This window comes from Macrobrachium rosenbergii, chromosome 56 (genome assembly GCF_040412425.1).
Source record: "Macrobrachium rosenbergii isolate ZJJX-2024 chromosome 56, ASM4041242v1, whole genome shotgun sequence".
NCBI lineage: Eukaryota > Metazoa > Arthropoda > Malacostraca > Decapoda > Palaemonidae > Macrobrachium > Macrobrachium rosenbergii.
In genome coordinates this window covers 47,590,477-47,607,191 of record NC_089796.1, presented here as the reverse complement: position 1 = coordinate 47,607,191, position 16,715 = coordinate 47,590,477, and the positions used below count along the sequence as shown (strand labels likewise).

At 38.0% G+C, this 16,715-nt stretch overlaps 1 protein-coding gene across 1 annotated transcript in view; it reads left to right on the top strand.

Annotated features, from left to right (window-relative positions):
* The window catches only part of Mi-2 (chromodomain-helicase-DNA-binding protein Mi-2 homolog), a 244,711-nt gene that overhangs the window by 45,225 nt on the left and 182,771 nt on the right, over positions 1-16,715 (top strand). The window contains exon 7 of the mRNA XM_067100202.1: positions 976-1,176. Within this exon, the coding sequence (XP_066956303.1) occupies positions 976-1,176 (201 nt within the window). The remainder of the gene's footprint in view (positions 1-975; positions 1,177-16,715) is intronic.

Sequence of the window (16,715 nt, the reverse complement as noted above, 5' to 3'; positions counted from 1 at the left end):
AACAAAATCACTAAGAAACTATGCAGTAGCAAACATTACTACAAGTACCTCAGCTTATGAATAATTTATTTCTTGAACATTGTATACTCAACTGCCATATTCCTGTAAAGCTAGTTCTTTGCTTTAGACTTGCGTCAGCATCCTTCTTCAGACTAGATTCATATCATCAACTGTCCATCCCCAGAATATGTATTTTACAAATATGATGTCAGTTTTGTAGCAAATCAAAACTCCATAATAACTTGACTGTCTCACAGTGTGTGATAGCAGTTGCCTGGGCTTTATAATGGTTTGATTTAAACACCCTAGTAAGAGATCTAATGTCAAGTTTCATTCACCGCCTGCACAAGATTAATTTCACTTGGCCGACCGTGAGTCATAAATTGGCTTGACGCTATTTAACGTGGTCTTTCTCTTGGAACAACTCCTTTCCTCCATCTAATACGAAAAGGAATTCCTGCGAACTGAAAACTGTGAGCTCCTTTCTGCTTGAGACAATTAGGAGGATGTCAGGGTTTCCCTCTGTCTGCTGCTCTCTTGCCCTCCTTGGCCTTAATATATAATTGCTCTTAAAACCAGATGTTTATGGTGTACCACCTGCATTACCACACACAAGTTATGTAATCATAGTCAGCATAGGAAGTCTGGCAATATCTAGCTTATGTAAAACATCTTAAGAAAATTGTAGGTAACATGCTTGTAAATGTAAATAGAAATGAACAAAATTTCACTTACCTCTTAATTGATGAATGTTTCTTTACACTAAACTTATTTGTGAAATTAACGTAAATTATGTAATTGGTTTTGGAACATAAGAGGAAATTAAAAAATTCTTGTTTCTCAGAAGTGCAACAGAAAATGGTGCTGAGGTAATCTTTTAGATTATCCCTTGACATTGACAAATTGGAGAGAGTTCTTGATTTCAGTGTGCAAGGTTGTGATTATAGGTACCCAGTAGTATACAATTTGTTTCAGGAGGATGACTCCAGCCAAGACAGTGATGCAGAATTTGAACAAATGTTAGCTGAGGCTGAAGATATGAACAAAGCAGAAGATGAGGCTGAAATGACCAGTACAACTACAAAGAAGAAGGCCAAAACAAAAATTGGCAACAAAAGCAAGAAAAAGAAGCGGATGAAGGCTAAGGATGAAGATGGATATGAAACTGACCATCAGGTAGGCATCAAGAAAAGTATTTGCTCTTGTGAGTGTGTGTGTGTAGGGCAGTGTTTTTTTTTTTCTTTCTTTTCCCTAGTACTGTTCACTGGCAACTCTTACATAATCTTGCATGGAGCTATGGTTATATTTGACTTTTATAACTCACGCTTTCACTAGTTTTTTATCCATGTGCACAAGCATTGAGCTGTACCTTTCATTTAAGGACTGCTTTTGTGTAAACCATCGTACTGTTAGTGATTGTGACGTTTATGTACAGATTCAAGCAGAAGGGTTAAGATAGGATTTTACTGCATGTATTGATATTGAAAGGCTTCTTTTTGTTAAAATGAATTTTGTTAGTGATGTAAGATATTTTATTCAGTTAAGCAGCAGTGATGGGGTTGGATCTTGCTTACACTTCAAAGGTTATATATTAATCATTCTTTGTTAATACTTTTTTGTTTCATACTCTTCATTATCTTTTGGATTGTAAGCTGAATTGTAGTTTAATCAGGAAGAATGAGATACTGGAAATATAAAATTCAGGATACTTGTATGGATAAGCTGAAAAGGGCTCTTACCTTAACCAGGTGTTGGTAGAATTAATTAATTAGGACACAGCATTTTACTTCTTCATTCACCACAAATCCTTCACTCATGTAGGCCATGTTTTTCTCTGAATGGCCCAGACACTGCAGTCTTTTGTCTAACAGATAAAGAGTAGTGGTATTAGCTCTGTACATGAGTCCTGTAGATCCACAGGTCCACTGTATCCAGCTACCTCACTTTTTGTGTGTGTGTGCATGCAGTGCTGATATCAGCTTTACAAAATTCCACAAACTTGTTATTGTTTTGCTTTCTTAATTCATGTAGGTGGTGAGTGAATCATTAATAGATTCTCAACAGGTAGTTAACCTTCAGTTGTAGCTATGTCTTTCTTGCTGTATATTAGGAAAGTTTTGTATAAGTAATTATTTTTGCCTTTTTGGGTAATTGTCACTACCCTTGTTTAACTTTGTATTCATTCAAGTGTTTCTTGTGTAAGTTTGGGAGTTCTTTTTAGTATTTTTTGGTGTTGATAAATTTAAGTTGAATAGGTAACAAGGGGTTAGCTAGTTAACTGATTTTTCTGCTTAGCTCATTTGGATATACCCATCTCTAAGCTATTGTGTTTACAAACTCTTGTTTGTAAGGGATTGCCAGTTCTATAATATTTTGAAGCCATGATGGGACCTGCTCTATTAGGGGCATTTAGCTGCAAAAGCAAATATGTGGAAATTGAAAAAGTGGAGGGGCAGAGTAGAGAGGAGTTGATTGAAAATCTGTGATAAAACAAAGCTTAAGGTGACTGGAAAGGAAGTAGAGGAAAGACTATGGCCAGAAAAGTGGAGATGCGGTAGCTGTGGGGTTGAACTCAGTACAGTACTCATTTATCTAGATTATCAGATAAGGTCAAATAAAACTACTGGAGTAAAACGGAAACTCCACCTTTACTTCCCCTACTTTGTCAATACCTCACATACACTAAATATGCTTATAAACAGCAGCCATCACAGTTTAAACTGAAACTTGATACAAAAGCCAGTCAGCTAGCCTATTTTCCCATATTTATAACAAAATACTGTATAAGTAAACTGCAAAGCAAAAATAAAAAAAAAACTTTTTATCTCGTACGTGACACCACCGAAAACAGTAACAGGTATTACTTTCTTTTCCTATTTTGCTTAGACATAAATAACAATCGACTTAGAAATTTAACAGATTTTTTCTCTGACTTATATGTGTGCAGTACTGAAACAGCATACATTGGCTAGACTTTTAAAAACTTGCAAGGAGGTTTACAAGACCTTCTCCTCCTCTCCCTTCATAGCATCTCTGTATCATTGAGGTCCTGTACCTCCTTGATGTTAGAGGGTCCTGGTCATCGAGAGGCAGCAGAGAGACATCAGATACCTTTCTGGATGAACCTGGCCCATCAACATCAACAGAGGGAATTTCTGTCAAGTGGAATTCCTCTGTTTCCTCTTCAAAAGCATCCAAAGCTTCACCAGGAGTTACCCTTTTAGATAGCCCATGTTGAATCTTGAATCGAAAGCCAACCGTCAGGTGCCTTAAAGTCTGCAACCTCATACAAACCTGCAAACTTCATAGCTGCAGCCTTCAACTCAGCACTGCTCGCATTCACACCAGCCGCCCTTTGCTGATGAAACTAGACCAAGGTTGACTGTTCAGTGCCCTTATGTCAGCCTTTTTCCATGGCCTTGCAGACCTGACCTTTGGATAACTTCCCGAAGCCAATTGCATTCTACTTCAGCTTGTCCTGGGAAGTTTTGTTGTCATGCAGAGTTGACCTTGAAGTGCCATACTCTTTCACGATACCCCCATAGACCAATTTTCCTCGGTTCTTTTTGTGGTTTCTAGTTTCTCCTGAAGTGTCAACACTGTCCTCACCTGCACCTGCAATGCTGTAGGCACAGCAACAAAAGCCACATGTTCAGGGTAATGCATTGCATATCACAAACACCCACAAAAAAATAATTCAAACAAGCGATTGATCAGCCACAACTGTACACGGGCAAAACACTTTTGTTATGGGGTACATTGATATTTTCTGGATGTATCCAGCTAGAGAAAGATGTGTATGATGCTCTGTCTGTCAGACATTAAAAAGCAAAAAATCACAATGGTGTGTAATGATGTGTGTGTTTATCCACCAGTAATGGAAAAGCTTACAAAAATGAGTGGTTTGCCACCAACACACCTTTTACCATATGCTACTGAACTGATGACTTATCCATATCAGCCAGTTAAAAAAATAAAATATATTAAGTGATGCCATGCTTTTAAGCCAACATCATTTGCAAAAGCTCACTACATCTCTTTTTCGCTTTGTCATTTTTATTGGTTTTCAGCAATTTTGGTTATTAGTGATTTTATGCAGTGAAAATTACTGTATAATTAAACACCAAGAAATAAATAATAAGAAATGATAGGGGAGAAAAGGAAGGTAGGTGGGTGTAATGACAGTATGCTTGTGTGTTATCGGTTGTACAGAAGAAGACACTCTCTCTCTCTCTCTCTCTCTCTCTCTCTCTCTCTCTCTCTCTCTCTCTCTCTCTCTCTCTCTCTCTCTCTCTCTCTAAATATCACTCCTCCCATTGCACCCAGCCTTCCAACCCTTTGGAAACTCTGTCCAGCCTCCCAAACCTCTCTCTCTCTCTGTTTATTGATGCAAGCATTATAACCAGCATTTTGTCAGATCCTTTCATAAACATTGGAAAACCATTAGAGAAAAATTTTTTCAATAAAACAAAAAATTCCCATCTTAACAGACCTCAGCTTAGCAGATTTTGTCACTTAATGGACTGGCTTGAGTCTGGTAAAAATGATAACCAGAGAAATCCAGTACATATATATATAAATATCCTATGCCATATATATTGCACCCAGCCTTCCAACCCCTGACGGGGTTCTGTCCAGCCTCCCAAACCCTCTCTGAAGTCTGTTTATTGAACATGCAAATCGCAAAATCACCAGAAAATTTGTTTTAATGCTCTGGGTGCATTGAAACCATTATGTAAACTGATTTTTCAATGTTTTTACAAAAAAACCTTCAAATTATGAGATTCTGCCATTTTGGGGCCATTTTCTTAATGGACTGGCTTGAGTCTGGTAAAAATGATAACATGCGAGAAATCCAGTACATATATGAATATATTTGAAAAGCGTATATATATATATACGTCGTGTACCGTATATACAGTATATTGTCCATAATATATACACTTTATAATACAAATGAACAGACAAATATGTCTCTTTACAAAAGCAAATGAACAGACAAATATGTGGAAATTATTACAAAATGAGGAGTAGATACTGAAGTTTTTTGCCTCATTTAATACACCTCTACAAGTATTTGGGCACCATTAGTTAAACAAAGCACATCTAAACAGTACTCAATTTCTTGCCATGCTGGCTGTAGCATAGCCTCATCAGTGGTGACAATGGCATCATTGATCTTTTGCTTGAGGTCAGTGACGTCCCATATCTTTGTTCGATACACGATATCTTTAACATAGCCCCATGGAAAGAAGTCCTGAGAGTGATGTCTGGTGACCGAGGTGGCCAGGGAACTGGGCCATCCCATCCAACGCACTGGTCTGAAAATGTTTGAATTATGAACCCACGAACATGCAGTCCCCAATGCTGTGGTGCACCATCTTGCTGGAAAATGATGGTTAGTTGGAGGTCCTCATATTGTGGTGCCACATTCATTCAAAAAGTCAAGGTAAACATCTGTGGTGTAGCAATTGATGTCTCAAAGAAAAATGGACCAATGACTTGATTGTACATAATCCCACACCACATATTCACCTTTGGATTATCTCGGTGAAGTTCCCTAGTCACATGGGGACGTTCTGATCCCCAGATTCTCTCATTTTGTGTTCAGTTTCCCTGAAGTATGAAAGGTTGCCTCATCACTGAAACAAACTTGGTTGAGGAACATTTCATCCTCAGAAATTCGTTCCAGCATGTTAACCGCAAACTCTTTTCATCTTGGTTTATCATTTGGCTTGAGTGCCTGTATGATTTGCACTTTGTAAGCATACAATCACAAGTTCATGTGTAGGACTTTGTGTACTGATGAACATGGTAGCTGCAAGTGTCTGGCAGCAGTACGGATGGACTTTGTAGGAGAACGATCAAAGGCTTGTCTTACATGATTGATGTTTTCCTCAGATGCTCTTGGTCGTCCACTCCTTTACCCAACACTGCCTGTCTCCATAAATTTCTTATGCCACTTGTTGGTGGATATTTTCCATACTTAAGATATCTCATCATTGGCTTTTGTAATGTATTTTTTAAATTGTAAAGAGACTTTATGACACCCTGTGTGTGTATATATATATATATATATATATATATATATATATATATATATATATATATATATATATATATATATATATATATATACACATACACATATACACACACACACACACAGTGCATCACCAACTTCTGGCAACAGTGACTTACAGCAGATTCAATCTTAGGGCACTTTTTCACTGCCACTAACAGCGTTTTACAATGCCATATCTTGATGTTGCATCAAGTTGCGGCGCTAATGGCAAGAATAGGCATTAAGTTAACGGCACTGTAACATGATGCAACAACAAGCGGCGATAACACCAAAACACTGAATTATAGCTGAAATCAACGTACAGTGCACCACTAGAACGGATCCCCCGCCATAAGTCTAGGACCTACTGTGTATAATATATATATGTATATATATGTGTAGACAAAATCCACGAAGGAAAGAGAAACACTGGAGTGCAGCAAGACCTTTTGACTGTCGTCTTTTACTTAGCAGACTGAAGAAATGTAAGAAGTTTACAAAGAAAGCTCACATAAATGACAGATGGGGATTACAAAGGAAAAAATATGTACCTGGAATCCAGCACAATTGAAGAATTAGCAAAACTCCCAAAATAGGGTTATATATTTAAGAGGTTTTACAAAGGAGTAGGATCAGCTGTTCAGAAGCAGAAACAGGACAATTATAAGATTATACAAGGAGTTGACTGACCACCAAAAATTTTATAAAATTATAACTCAGTAATTCTCTTTTTTTGTAAACTAACAATTTTTGCAAGAAGAACATTTTTACAAATAAAAAATTAGATTAAACATATGAATACATGGAAAATGTATATAAGGTAACTAATTTGTAATTGAGTCAGTGATTTTATCTATTAGGTTATTCTTGAAAAAAATGACAAATTAGCTACCTTATATATATATTTTCTATGTATTCGTATGTTTAATATAATTTTGTATTTGTAATGATTGCTGGGTTCTTTACTAATTTTTGTCTACAGGGAGCATTTGGCAACTCAAAACCCCCACCTAAATTGCCATTCATGCTGGTAAAACAACTTTTCACTTTTTAAGTATTTGATTAATCTTGTCAAACAAATTGGTACAAAGCAGTTCCTCCTTTGTTTCTACTGAATTTTTACAGTTCAGTTTTAACTACAGAAGTTAGTTGTTTGCTACTGATCCAGGTGGCAAATGCGCTGGGTTATTACCACATCTGTCAGTTAGGCAAAAGACTAGTGTTTGAGACATTTGAAGAGTACAAAATTGGGCAGTACATAAGTGGTAGGTTTGTGTGAAAAAAACAAATTGTTGTAAAATAATGCGATTTTATAATTTTTTGTTATTGAAGGATGAAATTAGAAACAACTTAATGCACAGCAGTGATATTTCTTTCCTACAAATACTTGTATGTTACCTCTCAAGGTGTAAAGGTAGAATTTTCATGCAGTTGTATACTTATCATACTTGATCATTCAACACGAGCTGCAGTCCATTGAATGTAAAAATGCAATCATATGGAATTAAAAATATAAAAAGCCGGTTATTTTGAATCTGTTGCATTGCTCTTGTTAGCCAGCATATGCTGAGACTGTGCTCCCACACCCCTCTCCGCTTCCCTCATTAGTAGTATCTTAATTTTGATCCTAGGTGTGGTGTGGTGTGTCACACAACCCCATGAATCATTTATTGCCTTTTTTCCTTGGCTGAGGAGATCCCAGAGGATTCCCAGGGCACACAAATCTGTCCTGTTTGTTGATGCCAGCTGCACCTCCTCACTTTTCCAAGGATTGCCTTGCTTGCTGTAGAGCTTACTTGCCATTTATTAATTTCACTTCATTTTCATCCTATTTGTATGAATCATAGTCATGTTTGTGTATTTAAGCAATGAGGTCATTTTGGTTGACTTCTTTTACAGATAACTTTTAAGTATTGACATTTATCTCTATGTCAGTTTTCAGTCTTAGGAGGCAGTTTTGTTTGAATGTTTATTATTATTATTATTGTTATTATTATAATTATTTATTATTATTATTAAATATTAATAATTATTAATTATAAATTATTAATTATTAAAATTATTATTAAAATTATTATTATTATTATTATTATTATTATTATTATTATTATTATTATTATTCAGAAGATGAATCCTATTCATATGGGACCATTGACATGAAATTCAAGTTTCCAAGGAATATGATGTTCATTAGAAAGAAGAAGATAATGGGAAATAAAGAATGAAGAGAGCACTTGTTGAAAAGAAAAATAAACAAATTGATAAATAAATGAAATTGTTAGTAAATTAAAATACAAGGAGAATTATATTAGGATAGTAATGCATTGCATCTTCATTTGAACTTGCAAAGTTTCAGTTGCATGACATCCTCAGGCCGACTGTTTCACAGTCCAACGGTGTGAGGAATAAAGGACCTCTGGAACTGTGAAGTGTGACAGCGAGGTATATTTATAGCGTATTGGTGCTGCTGTTCAGCAAATCTGGTGGCTCTTGGAAGGAAACTGGGATCAGGGATCAATTGTGAATGTGAAAGATCTCTGATAAAATACAACTTATGAAAAGGTGACAAACAAGATCTCCATTGATGATCCAGGTCATAACTGCTAATAAAAGGAAGCAGAAACGTTCCACCATGAACCACACTATCTAAAAGATAAATTGCTGCAGAAGCAGATCCACACCAGAAAACAGTATTCAAGTAAAGGAAGGACAAACGGACAAACAACCTGAAACAGGTTGTATTGATCCTATGTCTTTTATAAATACATTAGAGTTTATGTACAAGATCTATTTTTCTTGTAGCATTTGCTGACACTTTCATTAGTTGTTTCTCAAAATAAGATGAGTCAAAAGTTTCACAAAGAATAGTTAAAGCTTCAGACTCAGTCAGCTGAGTTCCATCCAGCTGAAGTGGAGGATGCGTTGGAAAATCAGTCCAAGACCTACTAACAGTAGTATGTTCATTTTAATGGAGTTCAGCCTCTGACCTTACCAACTACGCCATTTGCTAACCTGCTCCATGTCACGAGACTAAGGACAGCTTCATTTCTCGTAAGTGGAGACTACTACACCCACAAGTGTTGCATCATCAGCATACTGAAAAATTTTGTTTTCTAGGCCAACAACCATATCACTTGTATACACTAAAAATAACAGTGCATTAAGAACACTACCCTGTGGAACTCCAGACACAATAGGTCTTGTTTTGCTAAAGATCCCATCAATGGCAACTCTGCTGCGTACCTGTAAGGAAATCTTGAAGTAAACCTAAAACATATCTACCCATTCCAAGATTCTGAAGTTTATATTTAAAAATAAGTGCCTTGTGACGTACTAAATCAAAAGCAGCACTAAAATCTATTTGAATGACTCTATACTCAAAACCCGTATCAAGACTGTAGCAAATGACATGTTGAATCTAAAAGAGTATCACAGGTATGTAACTGCTTCCTACATGCATATTGGCTATCAGCTAAACAGTCCTTTTGATTATAGTGGGTTAAAAATACAGGGAAAATAGAAATTGGCCTGTAGTTACTGCAGTCTGCAGATATTTTATTCTTCAGAACAGGCACTGTAATACAAAGCTTGTGTTCATCTTCAAAGATACTACTTCGACCTAAAGCTCTATTGAAGCAACTAATCTGGGTGGGAGACAACACACTAGGAATGTTTTTGAAAACTCAGTTTAAGAAACTATCAGGACCATCTCCACTCAATCTATCATGATTATCAAGAATTTTCTTAACATCCTTAGAGCGAAATGCAAATTGTGTAGGAATAGGTTCAGGATGATACATATCAAGGAGAGGGACATCCTCAACTGATTGCTTAGTGCTTCAGTAGCTCAAAAACAGTTCGTCCATTTCCTAAGGGCCAGTAAACAATCTACCATCATCTGTTAGTGGTGGAATAGAAGATGACCCTAACCCAATTAGATGAAGCCAATTTAGTCCACCACAGATGAGGCTGAGTAATTCCATCAAGTGTCCTCTTTAAGGAGTTATTGTAATTTCTCTCAGCTACATGGTAAATTCTATTCACAGCAGGGCAAAACTCAACAAAAATGGTGTAAGCATTTAGTGACAGTTTTGTCTGCACGTGTTGAATTTGGCTTGTTTGTCGTGGTAAGCTTGTCTACATGTATCATCAAACCAAGGCTGGTCATTTGTTCTGAATTTGATGACCTTTCTAGGGACATAACTTACTAAAATAGCCATCAGCATTTCACATAACTGAACTGATTCTCGGTCACATAAAGGTTCTACCCGTACAAATGAAACTCGTAAGATACCTTAACACGTGTATTTTCCTTAATAGTTACGTAGGATCCTGTTACTAATATTACGCTACTTAATTATGGAATTATAGTCGGAAAGGTACGCTGAGGTGATGCGCCCATCACTGTCTTTTAGATGCGCCCTAACCTGTCAATCACTAACCCCTTACTCATAATTAACTTTTCAAACTGAACTTGCGTAGGTCATAGACCTCAACTGATTTGGTACTCTTTGATTACCCACGCGAATCAGCAGTATCTGTTCATTACTCTCTGATCACAAAGACGTACGAACAACCAGCAGATTTTCTGTTACGTCTCTAACATGAATTTGTATATAAACCAGTTCACCACTCCCCCTAAAAGTTCTGCGTCTTGCAGGACTCACAACACTATTTTTTTTTTATTATCATTAGTTTCTTTGCTATTTTTGCACTGCCATTTGAGTACCATACCTCCCAACATGTTATCAATAATTCATGGAGAAACAAAAACTAAAACTTAGCAAGCCAGGGTCAAATAACATGTTTACAATTGGCAATTTACAGTGTTATGGATTCCATGCATCACTTTGCTATGATTTTTTTCTTTTATATAAAAGAGAATTATACAGGATCAATGGAATAGTAATTTTTAGCTCCACTCATTAACATACACCATTTTCTTAGAATTGGATTGTAGCAACCTGCTGTTCAAATAATCAAAACAGGGCAAAAACCAGATTACTATCTATCATCAAGACAAAATAATTTTGTAAACATCTTAGAAATTGAATAAAGAGAACAAATGACATCAAATGGACATGAATAAAATCAACCACAAAAAATGGAATAAAATCAACCACAAAAAATGAAATAAAAGATCGTGGAATGCAAGTATATAGACACATTTATGATGCTTTCTTTTCACAGCAGAACATGACACCAATATTTGTAACCTTCGTCTGTATATACATTGGGTGCACATCGTCTTCACTCTCCTCCCCAAGATAGCTAGGCAGTCCCAGAAAAGGCGGTGCTGGTTTATTCAGGTGCCACATCAAGACATCTTTGATGGGATGCATGTGTGATAAGTGGTACTCACCTCGGACACCAGTTTTAGTATGCCGGATCACTGCAGTGTTTTTTTAATTTCTTTTACACGATAAGGTCCTAATTAGGCTGGCTTGAGTTTGTTTCCTTGGCTGCAGCCTTTTCAGATAGATTCTGTCCCCTATTTGTATCTTAGATGTTTGCGTGTGGAATTGCTGATCAAGATTCTGTTCCCTATTTGTATCGTAGATGTTTGCTGATCATATTTCATCTGATCTTTTCTTTGGCCCTTAACAGAAGCATCTGCGTTGTCTGAAACACTCTTCATGTCGTTAAAGAATATCACTCAGTAGTGTTCGACACTATATGACGGCAAAGTTCTAGGGTCCATGATCACAGTATATTGCAATGAAGGGTCCTGTCCATACATTAAAAAATACGGGGTAGTAAACCCCCCATAATCGCGGGGGATGCGTACCACACACACACACACCAACCCCCCCCCTGCAAATAGCTAAAATCTGCGAATACTTAGAACCCTTCAAAAAACACTTGGAACTGCCTATTTTGATAGTTCAAACACAATTATCATACTTACAATGAGGTTAGGTTCCGAAGAACGTATCTCGAATATACCCTAGCCATGTATACATATATGGTAGCCTAGCCTACACTATAAAATATACTCTATACAGTAATAGTAGCCTGTGAACCTGAGGAAACTGACTGCTTATTTTGTATTCTTCAGTTGGGAAATTCTTTAATTGCTGCTACTTTATGTGCACAAGACTTGAGGCCTTCATATATTATAATGTGCCCCAAAAATTCAACGTCTTGCTGAAAGAATTCACATTTGGTTAGATTAATTTTTATACCATGTCACTTTAAAGCTTCTAAGACTTCAATAATGTTCTTATGTTCTTCTACTGTAGCCCCTATTATGATTATGTCATCTAAATATACAAACATGCCATGCCCTAATAGCAAAGCTAATACTAACATCATAACACGCGAAAAATAGGCAGGAGATATAAGGTAATTATATTCAGACAATTGATCATTAGCTATAAAGGCTGTCTTTTCTTTGCTACTCTCGTCTACAGGTATTTGATGATAACCTGACTTGGAATCCAAGGTGGTGAAGAATTTACTATCTCTGACCTTAACAATTCTTCGATAGAGGGTAGTGGAAATGCGTTGTCTTTTGTGATACTATTCAACTTTCTACAATCAACACAGCCTAAGAGAACCATCCTTCTTTTTAATCATCATGATTGGCGAAGCCCAGGGAGATTCACTTTCTCTAATTGTCCCTTGTTCCCTTAATTTATTAATTTTGTTCTTCACTTCCCGCTGATAACAAACTGGAATTCTATACAGGTTAGATCTTATGGGTAGTGGCTCCCCTGTCTCTATAACAAAAGAAAAATTATTTATTCTGCCTGGGGTTTCGTCACCAGTCGCAATTACATTTTGATAACTTTCTATAATTTCCTTGACAATATTTTGATAAGTAACAGGGGTAGACCACCAGTTGTTCGCAGGAGTCTACTTAGACGTTCTTCACCGTGACCCTGACGTGTGCTACTCAAGGTCACGAGTTTGTGAGAAGCATCTGCTATTTCACAAGGTTCAGGGTTGCATATCGATCAACGGTCTAATACAATACGCTGATCACTAACGTTAATATATGGTACATTAACCTCACCGTGTATTAGCTCGCTCATACCCAGAATGACAAAATCTTCCCATTTCTGATGGGGTCTAATCATAACTAAGGTGCCTTCTGGTAAATTATGTATGGGTGTCACAGTGAGGGACCAAAGGGTCTGGGGTTGTGCCACATCTGCATCTGGGGCAGCGGGTACTTCCCCTCCACCACCATTCAATCTTAGGGAGACTCTTAGGCATCTCAGTCTCTCTCTCTCTGTGGGGATTCATTCCTATCCACAAAATCAATTCCTAAAATAACTGAAATTCCTTCTACTTGTAATGCTGGTACTAAGTAGAAGGTATGTGTCACTTCTCGCCCATCAGTGGTTACCTGCTGCTTCACAGTCCTCTGGGTTACCATCTGATGGCTGCCTGCTGTACTGAAGACTACACAGCCTTTCATAGGCTGCATCGACCCTGTCACAAGGTGTTCTTCTAACAAAGACATACAGTACTTGCACCGTTGTTGAGTAACTCTCTTCCCTGTTGCTCTCCCACCCATATTTGCACAATCGGTACTGTGACTTCCTTCGCAGATTAGCGGGCGATAGGCTCTTGCATTACGCTCCCTCCTGGCACCCTCAACATTCAGGTAGGGGCAGCGACAGTTGATGGAGGTCTGTCCCCTACTCCTTTGGGGGGGGGGGTTGACTCCCCCTCACTCTCCAACAAGGCATCCCTTGCTCCACTGGGGGACGGTCATTGTTTGGACCTGATGAGCATGGGTATAGTCGGGGGTCCTCCAAAGAAACGTTCACAAGGTGGTCTGTTGCACTGCATCAAAAACGTCGTGGCTCAGTGAGAGAGGGGCCTTGGGCCACTGCATCAAAAACGTCGTGGCTCAGTGACCTCTCTGTCCCATACTTCCACACCGCCAGCAATGGCCAACCGCCTATTTCTTGGCTGGTTTCCCCTTGCCTCTTCGAGGTCCCTGGGTGCGTGACCCTACCCCGGGGATGGTGGTTGGGGCTGGCTGAGGAATCACTTGGTCAGGTTGCTTAGCCATTGCAACAAACGGTTGGGAGTTGGCCTGCCCCCTCCCCCTTGCTTGTTGGTGTTGTTCGTGGTCTAACAGAAGTTGAACCTTCAGGAGCAAGGCTTGTAAGGGCCTCTCATTGCCAATAAGGAATCCCACTATGGAGGTGGGAAGAATTCACCTGGGCATACGTTGGAGAAGTCTTCTTTTACCTCTACCGTCAGGTCTCTTTCAGGGGTAAAGGACTCAGTCTCCAACGACGTGATTACAGAATGCTGAAATCGACTCTCCCACCCCCAACATGGAGTCATAGGCTTCCATTAGTTCCATCATCTCTCGGTGTAGGGCAAATTTTTGGGTGAGGTACTGTTTAAAAGTACCCCAGTCTGCAGAACAACTGTCGTCCCAACTCCTGATCTGCCATGCTGCATTCTTGGTCACTTTTTGTTTTGTTTGCACAACTTTTTCTCTATCTGTCCAGCCTACTGTAGCATTTTCTATACACTTCATAAAGGTATTGATCGAAACGAAACCTTCACCAGTGCGTGAGTTGTCAGACTCAGGCACTGATCCATGTAGCACCAGCAGTTTTTTTTATATTCTCAACTGGTCACACTTGCGGGGACGACGTGATGTCAGCCGAAATTGTGGGTGGGTCAACGGGCTTTTTATTTTGTATTTCATTTGTTAATTTGTGCAACTCTTTGAATGTGCGTTGGACAGTTGTTGACAGCTCTTTCACACTCCTCGTCCTTGGCATTGTTATTGTTAGCACTGGTACTTATAGTACTGGCACTCCTGCCGTCGCATGCCGATTTTCGAGTTTGCATTGTTTATTTCACCTTCACAATTACGCTGTTAATTATTTTGTAGTGACAACACCCCACAACTGACACCAAAAATATGACTTGATTCTTGGTCATATAAAGGTTCTACCAGTACAAACGAAATGTGTAAGATACAATTAACCCGTTTATTTTCGTTAATAGTTACACAGGGCCCTGTTGCTAATATTATGCTACTTAATTATGCAATTATAGTCAGAAGGTACTCTGAGAACACGCGCCCATCACTGTCTTTTAGACAAGCCCTAACCCGTCGACCACTAAACCCTTACCCATCATTAACTTTTCAAACTGAACTTCCTTAGGTCATAGACCTCAACTGATGATTGGTCTCTTATAATCGAAAGGAACCAGTAAGGGTCTTCGATGTATGGCACGTTAAGTTGCCCACACCAAACCCCAACGATCGTATGGCGTTCGATGAATCAGCAGTATCTGTTCATTACTCTCTGATCACAAAGATGCACAAACAACTAGCAGATTTTCTGTTGCATCTTAGACATGAATTTCTGTATAAATCAGTTCATAACTACTACTTGAGATCTGGATCTGATACACTGTAGCATCTGAAATATTGAGTGCCTGACATGCTTCAATAATAGATCTCATTTGGCTCTATATTTCAGTCAGACTGTTTTTCCAGTGGTGGCATTAGGAATATACTCATTGACAGATATGTCCATCTCAGTGGCTCAGTGGTCATTAGTGCCTGTATATTCGCATACCTTGGACTTGACAGTATCTGTAGTATGTTTGAGTATTAGGTCTAATCTATTACCAGAAATATGCATGGGTTTCTCAGTTACCTGGACAAAATTGTAGGATACACAGAACTCAAGAGCAGATTGGCCATGTTGGTCTGTGGAATTTGAATTAAGCCACTCGCTGTGCGTTGCATTTAGTCTCCACAAATAATGAATGAAGCTTTTGAATCCTGTAACTCAGCTATACTAATCCTCTCCAAGAGACAGTCATATATAGAATCATCGATATTTTGATTGCAGTAAATAGCAAATATGTAAACATTGTAGAACTTACTGAAAATCTTAAAACAAAAAACTTCAGGAGATCTGAAAACTTAAAACAAAAACTTTATGGCAACTACACTCTTAAGCTTTTCTAAGGATAAATAAGTCATCTGACTTAGTGTATACTGTACAGCCATGTGGGATGTTACGACAGTAAATAAAGTCAGGGCCATCAAACCTGAGATTAAAAACTGCAACTTTTAACTTTTTACTACTTACAAGAGTCTCGGATAAAAACATCAAAAGATAGTTACTGACACTTCTTTGGAGATAAAAAAAAATTTGACCGTAAGCCTTGAATATTTGAGTAAAATGCTCTGCAGTTTTTCTTACAGTAACGAGTAGCAGCCCTAGGGTTCGGTTCAATGTCTCCCAAAAGAATTAAAATTAACGACATAAAATTAGTAGCTAAACTAACAGACTCATAACAGCAGTAACATAGTAAAAATCAACAGCAGCATTACATTATTTTTAAAAGATTCTTTGAAAGTATAAATAAACCTAACCAAATGTCATTAAAAAAAAGCACCGGAAACAACTGGTAGACAAGGTTGAGCTGGCATACCTTGTAGGGCTTATAAGAAACTAGCCAGGTTTGCCACAACAACTGGGGGGAGGGCAGTCAGGATGGGTTTAGAAATTATAAAAAGCCTAGAAGGAAAAGATTAGGTAAAGAAGAACGTGCTTCCTAGTAACCCACCAAGCAACTTTTGCTTTCTCATCAGCCAGGTCAACACACTTCATAAAAAAAAAAGGAAAGTGAAGAAAAAAGAATAGGA